The sequence below is a fragment of the Morus notabilis genome, unplaced genomic scaffold (genome assembly GCF_000414095.1).
Source record: "Morus notabilis unplaced genomic scaffold, ASM41409v2 Scaffold85, whole genome shotgun sequence".
NCBI classification, from domain to species: domain Eukaryota; kingdom Viridiplantae; phylum Streptophyta; class Magnoliopsida; order Rosales; family Moraceae; genus Morus; species Morus notabilis.
Window position 1 is genome coordinate 292,927 of NW_010362624.1, and position 8,483 is coordinate 301,409.

Consider the following 8,483-nt stretch of genomic DNA (forward strand, 5'->3'; position numbering starts at 1 on the left):
GACAATCTACAAAACGCTCAAGAACAAGGTACTTTAAATATTTTTATAATACTTATTTCATACTATATATTTTAGCCACCTTTACTTCTTTTAACACTTATATTTACAACTGATTTCCTCTTTTTTATGCTTGCAGCTAAAAAGAAAGAATTGCTGAGGGATTACAACTTCCTTTGTTTTGCCTGTACATTCTGTATATATATAAATATTCTAAATAATAACACTATATATGTATGCATAAATATGTTTGTACAAATTTTATATCCATCATGTAATACAATGCTATATAATACATGTATATATATAAATATATTTTAAATACAACTACCATATAATATAACACTGCTTTCCGCAGCAACGCGCGGATCTCACGCTCGTTAACACCAATGAGTGCTATAAAATGACAACAATTCAGAATTTGTTTTGAGATTAATTTCATAAATGCCCCTAAAATATGTACCTCATTTTAATGTGCCTCTTAATTTTTCCATCTATAAAAAAATGACTCAAATAACTTTCTCCATCTACTTCCATTTATAAAGCTAATGAGCACTAATGGAAGTGCCCAGGTGGCAAGTAAAAAAAGGTTTAAAAAATACGTAACATGACTTTTATACTCTTTTTATTTAGAAACATAATAAAAACCATAAAATTTGAAAATAAAAAGAGAAAATCAAGTTGGATGAACTTTTTTATTCACCTCACCTGTATTAAAAATTGACCAATATTTTTACGTTTTAGTTAAATGTGAGTTTTATTGAAATGAGATATTTTTCTCATTCATATTCTACTCATAAGTTTGTTGTCAAAGCCAATGAAAATGAACAATTTTCATTACCGGAGCTGTTGATAGTGATTTCTCGTCAACAAAAAACCAGCCGGGTTACCTCTGGTTTCTCTTTGGATTACCGGCCTATGTGTTGAATGTGTGTGAAAATTTATTATTCGGGGTGTATGGTGTGTATAGTTTGAGATGTGCATAAATAAAGAAGACAAGAAATTTTATAGTGGTTCACTCTGTAAAATTAGAGCTACGTCCACTGTGGTTGTATATTTCTTTTGGAGGGGATTACAATTTACATCAATTGCTATCTCTCACTCTTTTTTTTTTCTCTTCTTGGATCTGAACCCCCTCCTCGTATGGGGTCTCCCTTCTTTTATACTGGGCTTCCTTCATTGGGTGGGTTTCCCTCGTAGGCAGAAGCACTCAAGTGCTCTCCCTTTTTTAGGCCCAGACATAGCCCACTAATCAGCACTGTTCACTCAGCCAATTAGTCTTCTATTACGGCTCTGTGCGTCCCTGTAACACTATCCTGTCCCCTATGGGGCGATTTAAGAGCTCACAATTAATGCCTGCTAACGTCTCCCACCTTTGTACGTAACTTGCCACGTCCTCCAGAGAACGTTCCCCTCGTCGCTAGCGACGCTTAGCCCAATCGTCCTTCTTGGTGGTCCCTTCTACGGTCGAGGGATCTTTGTGCCTTAAGCTCGACGGCACGATCTGTCGATGCCAGAAGGAATCGTCGCCCTAAGTTGGACTTTGTGCTTGGGCTCTTTAGAGCTGTAGACGTCGAGGGTTGTTGCTTGGCGAGGAGTAGTTAAGGTCACGTGTCGCATTATCGTTCATCCAGGTGTCCGTCATTTTCCCACAAAACAGCTACCCCCCAGGTCGAGGGCTCCTTTTAGACAGCCTCGAGCTTTGGTTCGGTCGTACTTCCGTGCTTCGGGTGTGGGAAATCGGTCCCAAGCCTTCGTCTGCAATGATGGCTTGAACGCTTCGGATTTCCTTCGGGGGACGCAACTGTCGCGTCGGTCGATTCCCCATGATGACGCAAGGCTTTATTTCGAAAGGACGAATACGAGCCCTTGGATCGCGACTCTTACCGTTTCCCACCCTCGTTTGTCACCGTCAGATTTGGGCAGGATCCCCTTGCCGTTGGATTTTAAAATCTTCATCCAACGGTCAGGGGTCGAGGACTTTCGTCCCTTTAAATACCCTCTTCGAACTTGAAAACTATTTTTTTAAAATGCAAACAACCCCCGTATTTGCTGAACTGCCCTTTTGCTCCGTTGGAATCCTTCTCCACAAAACATCGATTCGTACTTCTTGCTTTTCAAGGCGTGTCGCGAAGCCGCATTCAATCTGAGATTCTCTCCCCGGAACTCTCCTTTACCGGTAAGCTCCATCATCCTCTGTTCGGTTTGCTTACTCCCGGGTTTTTTCCTTGTTGATTCACATATGTGTGGAAATACGCGAAATGTAGAAGTTAGGGATACTTACTCTGTTTTACTTTTCTGCATAGGATAGTTCTGTTTCCATCTTTTTGTTGTCTGTGTTCTTTTGGTTTCTGGGTTCTGGGGAACTTAGGATCCTATGAGTACTCACCGTTACCATTCTCATATGAATGGTCGACGTCAAGTCGAGGCGTTTGAGTAGTCATCGTTTAAAATAGTCATCCTTTTCTTCCTCTCAACGTTAGGGTTTTAACTCAGCTCCCTGTCTTTTTAATCACCAGAACAATGGCCCAAAATTCCCCCAGTCAAGAGGATTCTTCCGTCGTCCGTCCAGACTCCCCTTCATTGGTGGAGATCTCATGGTCTTCTTCGTCTTCAGGCGTCGACTCCGTGCTGAGGGACATAGAAGACGTCAAAGCTAGATATGAACCAGGCGATGGCTTCGGTAGGGAATTTGGCAGTGTAGAACGGATGTTGGACGAGGCGGTAGAGCAGATCCCCTTCACTGGGGGCAGTGTAGGTGGGGTAGCTGCCTCGATGGTAGATGCCCCCCTGGCTGCCATGCGTGGTGATCCGGATAGGCCCTTCTTTACTATCGATGTTATGGCGTCGAGGGTCCGAAATAAAGATATCATCCGGGCTGTAAAGGAAAGATGCATCGACGGGAGGTGGTTCGAATACCTCCTCCGGACATGCATTTTAGGACTAGCATGTCGCCGACCGGGTACCTCCCGGTCTGTACTAGAGTCGTTATGGCGGTGATGACCTTCCCGGTTCATCCTTTTGTAAAAGACTACTGCCATTTTTATGGCATTTCCCCCGCTCAACTGGCGCCGAACTTCTGGTACTACTTTACCGGCGCCTGGATTTTGTGGCACCAATAATTTGATATGAAACTCCCTCTGGATGAGTTCGGATTTATGTACAAACTATGCCACGTCGCCAAGTGTGAGGGGTGGTATTTTTTGAGTGGTCACGGAAGATCTCAGCCCATATTCGGGAAGTTGATACTGGGCATTCCCTCATCGTCACATGGGTGGAAACCCATGTTTTTCATGATTCGCGGGCCTTTCAATTTTCACCCCAGTAACCGCCTGCCCTGTCGAAGGCAGGTGCAGGCGGCGTTTGGGAACATGGGTGAGAATTTTGGCTTTCTTTTACCTTACTTCGCTCCTTTCTTTTTCTTCGTATGCTGACAATCTTTCACCCTTCAGTTAACCAGGACCGGCTTAAGTTTTCTGGAAATAGCTTGGCGAGGGTCGAGGAGGCCTTATCATTTTCGTCCGAGATCCGCCACATTGATACGCTCTTGACCACGTCCAACCTTCGAGCCACCGGGTTGATTCTTGATCTCCCAAACCCTTCAGACCTAGATGTCGTTCGCGCATACTTCCATTTAAGCGATGAAGGTAACTTTTGCTTTTGATGCCTTTATTTATTACGGTTTTCATTTTCCAAGCGCTGACTATATCTTTGTCTCGTCGTTTCCGCGGAGATGGTGTCTTTGAGAATCCAACTCCCTGGCAGCCAGCAATCCGGGCCGAGCCAGCAGCCGCCGTTGAATCAACAACCCCTACCGAGCCAACAGCCCCCGTCGAAGGGAAAGGAGAAAGCTAGCTTTTCTTCCCACGTGCTGAGGAGCAAGAAGACCAAAGGACCTTCGGGGTCGGAGATGAATCCTGCGCGGAAAAAGAAGCGCAGAGAGAAGACGCCAGTGGCTGAGACTTGGACACCGATGGTCCCCATCCCTGAGGTTAACGTTCCTTCGGCGCCGAGGGAACGCGTACTTATTCCCGGGGGAAAAATCATGGATGGAAATTTCCAAGTCTCGGACATCTCTGACGCCGAGATCGGGGCAATGCTGAAACTTCCCCCTCGCTTCTCTTTCATCTTTCAGGCTCTCTACGAGTCTTTCCTCGAGCCACACTGGGTTGCTGCCGCTCAATCTTCCTTGGTCGACCGTCAGCGCAAACAGATCTCCTTCCAAATCCACGTAAGATTTTGTCGAGAGTTTTTTTATTTTTTTTTATTTTTTTTACTCATTATTCTGTATTTTTGACCTTCAATTTTTCAGAGCATGGTCCTTTCCATCCTTAACCTCCTTGACCTAGTTAAGGTTGAGGAGCGTAATAAGGAGATGGACGATGTGGAAGCCAAGCTCAACTCCCTCATCGACGACGCCAAAAAATAGTTAGACGATGCCGTCGAGAAGAGAGACGTGGCCGTGGCCAAGCTGGCGAGTCTAGAAGGCGAACTGGCAAAGTTGACTGCTAAGGTCGCGAATTTTATGAAGTGGGCAGATCTGTCCGATAAAAAGTTGTCTGAAGCAGCTGAGGCAGCGAAGAAGCGTTTCGCTGAGGGGAAGGCCGAGGGGAAGAGGGAAGCCAAAGCTGAAGCTGCAGCTACCTTTAACGCCAGGCGCGTTGAGATTATTGAGGAGTTCCAGGCTTCTCCGGAGCTCACCGACATCCGCAACAAGGATTTTCAGTCTGCAGGTCAACAAATTGTTGATTTGATCAAGAAGGAGCGTCCTGAGTGAGACTTGAGCTTCCTTTATAACTCTCCTCCTCCTGCTGGTGACGACAACCTTTCCCCGCCTGGTGACGGCGATGAATCGGCGGCTGGCGGCGAAGCCTAAAAAGATTTTTACCTCTTTTTTTTGTGTTTGTAACTTAATGTTGATTTGGACATCTTTTTATTTCATCTATATATACCTTCTTTTTTTTTTTATAAAGATAACTGATTTTATTCATACCTTGCTTTGCAATTGTTGTCTTAGAAAATTCCTTAAAATTTTGCTAAGTGTCCGTCTTTCCTCCTTGGAGAATTTGACGCTGATTTCACCCCTTGGGGTCGTCGCCTTAGAAAATTCCTTAGAATGTTGCTAAGTGTCCGTCTTTCCTCCTTGGAGAATTTGACGCTAATTTCACCCATTGGGGTCGTCGCCTTAGAAAATTCCTTAGAATTGTGCTAAGTATTCGCCTTTCCTCCTTGGAGGATCTGATGTCGAATTTACCCCTTGAGGTTGTCGTCTTAGAAAATTCCTTAGAATTTTGTTAAGTATTCGCCTTTCCTCCTTGGAGGATCTGATGTCGAATTTACCCCTTGGGGTTGTCGTCTTAGAAAATTCCTTAGAATTTTGCTAAGTATTCGCCTTTCCTCCTTGGAGGATCTGATGTCGATTTTACCCCTTGGGGTCATCGTGCCATGTTTTTAGTGATCTGTCGACCTCTGTCCTCCCATGTCTGTTTGATATAACCTTAGTTTTTTAAGCAGACATGTTATTAAGGGGTGAATTCCTTTCTTTCTGCAAACATATCAATTTATTTAATTCGTAGAGAATGTACCATTGGGATGCGTAAGAATTACATACACTATTGGTAGTACAGCCTTAGCTGGTCTGCATTCCACGGGTGTTGAATTCTCTTGCCGTCGAGGCTTTCCAAAATGTAGGTGCCAGGACGTAGTACTTCCCTTATACGGTAGGGCCCTTCCCAAGTTGGGCCCAGTGGACCAGTATTTTTAGGTTTTGTACTCTGCGTTACTCTTTTTAATACTAGGTCTCCTGGGACGAACCTTCTTTACCAAGCTTTCTTATTGTAATATCGCGCTGCTCTTTGCTGATAGGCGGCGAGACGCGGTTGGGAGTCGAGCCTTTTTTCTTTCAACAAGTCGAGTTCTCTGTTCATGCCTTCCGTGTTGTCATCGTCATTATGGACGACAGTTCTTAGAGTTGGTGTTTCGATTTCTACAGGGAGCACTACCTCGACGCCATATGCCATAGAGGAGGGTGTTTCACCCGTAGTAGTTCGGCTCGTCGTTCTGTATGCCCATAAGACCTTGAGAAGTTCCTCGGCCCATTTTCCTTTTAGATCGTAGAGTCTCTTTTTGAGGGTATACTTTAGTATTTTATTGACCGCCTCGACTTGTCCGTTAGATTGTGGATCGATTAGCGCCGAGAAGTCTTTCTGAATGCCCAGGCTATCGCAGAATCTGCGTGTTGAGGCATTGTCGAACTGCTTTCCGTTGTCGAACACTATTGAGTAGGGAACCCCGAACCTGCACACGATGTTGTCCCACATGAATTTAGTGTAGGCTGCTTCCGTGGTTGTAGTTAGAGCCTTTGCCTCCGCCTACTTTATGTAGTAGTCTACCGCGACGATTGCAAATTTAAAGCCTCCGGGTGCAAGATGTAATGGCCTGATCAGGTCAACCCCCCATTTGGCGAAGGGCCATGGACTGAGAATGGAAGTTAAATTTTCTGGGGGTGCTCTAGGAATTGTGGCATACCTTTGGCATTTATCGCAATGTCAGGCGTATTGAAAAACGTCATTTTTTAGCGTGGGCCAGTAGTATCCTTGCCTCAAAATCTTTAGAGCCAAAGACTGCCCCCCAGTGTGGTTACCGCAGACTCCTTCATGAATTTCTTAGAGGACCTTCTGGGCTTCGGCATTATCCAGGCACCGCTGTAAAGGTGTTGAGTAGCCTCGTCGATAGAGCAAGCCGTTGTACAACAAGTACTTAACAGCTCTATACCTGATCCGTCTGGCTTCGTCTTTATTGTTTGGCAGTTGTGCGTCCATCAGGTATTGGATGAGTGGCGTCATCCAATTTTCACATGTTTGGACGATTAATGCCTTAGCTTTTTCTTCAATAGTCGGCCGCTCCAATTCTTCGATGGGAACGACCCCTAGTGTGTCAGAATCTCTTGAAGATGCTAGCTTTGCCAGAGCGTCGGCGTTTGCGTTTTTGATTCGTGGTATTTGAAGTATCTTGTAGTTTTTAAACTTAACAAGTTCTTCCTTTACCTTCCTCAAGTACGCTATCATTTTCTCACCGCGCGCTTGGTATTCTTCTTTTACTTGCCCGACGACCAATTGAGAATCGCTGAGGACGCTGAGCCTTTCAATCTTTAGGTGGCTGGCCAATCGTAGTCCCGCGATTAGCGCTTCGTATTCCGCCTTATTGTTCGATGCCTTGAATTTAAATCGAACCGCCGAGGTAATCTTGTGGCCTTCTGGGCTGATTAATAAGACGTCGACTCCTGACCCGCTTTCGCTCGACGCTCCATCCACGTAGAGCTTCCATTCAGTAGTCTCGACTCCTTCAGGCGTGGTGAGAGCTAGCCTATGGGAGAACTCGGCTAAAAAATTGGCCAACGCTTGGCCCTTGATCGCAGTTCTTGGCACATATTTTATGTCAAACTGGCTTAGTTCTACCAACCACTTGAGGAGTTGACCGGAAGTTTCGGGCTTTTGTAGAGCCTGTGTCAACGGGTGGTTTGTAAGAACCCGTTTGGTATGAGATTGGAAATAGTGCCGAAGTTTTCTTGAAGCTACCATCAGGGCGAGGGTTAAGCGCTCCATTTCGTTGTATCTTGATTCGGGGTCGAGGAGCTTCTTACTTACATAGTAGATTGGCAATTGCACCATTTCTTCTTCTCTTATCAATATGGAGCTTACGGCGTGTTGGGAAACAGAGAGGTATAGGCTAAGCTCCTCGTTGGGGTTTGGTTTTGCCAAAATTGGGGGCTTGCCCAAATGTTCCTTCAATTTCTGGAAAGCCTCTTCACATTGCGGTGTCCACTCAAGTTGCCTGCTTCCTTTTAAAGCATCGAAGAAGGGGACGCATTTGTCTGTCATTTTTTATATAAACCTGTTTAGGGCGGTGACACATCCTGTTAACCTTTGCACTTCCTTTGGCTTAGTTGGGGACCACATATCTTGTAGGGCTTTAATTTTCTCGGGGTTTGCTTCTATCCCACGGTTGCTGACCATAAAACCTAGGAATTTCCCCGACCTAACTCCAAAGGCACATTTTTGGGGATTAAGTTTCATGTGGTATTTTCTTAATACACCAAACATTTCCCCCAGATGGTCGACGTGCTGGCTGACCTTGACGCTTTTCACAAGCATATCGTCGACGTAGACCTCCATTGTCTTGCTGAGCTGTTGAGCGAACATTTTATTTACGAGCCTCTGGTAGGTAGCCCCTGCATTTTTTAGGCCGAAAGGCATCACCTCGTAGCAGTAGAGGCCCATGTTGGTTATGAAGGACGTTTGCTCCTCGTCAGCTGGATGCATGGGGATCTGGTTGTATCCAGAGTAGGCATCCATAAAACTCAGCATCTCATGTCCCGCCATGGCGTCGACCATTTGGTCTATACGTGGGAGTGGAAAGCCATCCTCTGGGCAGGCTTTGTTGAGATCGTTGAAGTTGACGCATGTCCTCCAGTCCCCGTTGGACTT

The 8,483-nt window shown here is 45.3% G+C and overlaps 1 protein-coding gene across 1 annotated transcript; it reads right to left on the minus strand.

Moving 5' to 3' along the window:
• Positions 1-6,662: 6,662 nt before the first annotated feature.
• On the minus strand, positions 6,663-7,877 carry LOC112092414. Its single transcript, XM_024168511.1, has one exon. The coding sequence runs from the start codon at positions 7,875-7,877 to the stop codon at positions 6,663-6,665; it is 1,215 nt and encodes a 404-aa protein (XP_024024279.1).
• Between the last annotated feature and the right edge of the window lie 606 nt (positions 7,878-8,483).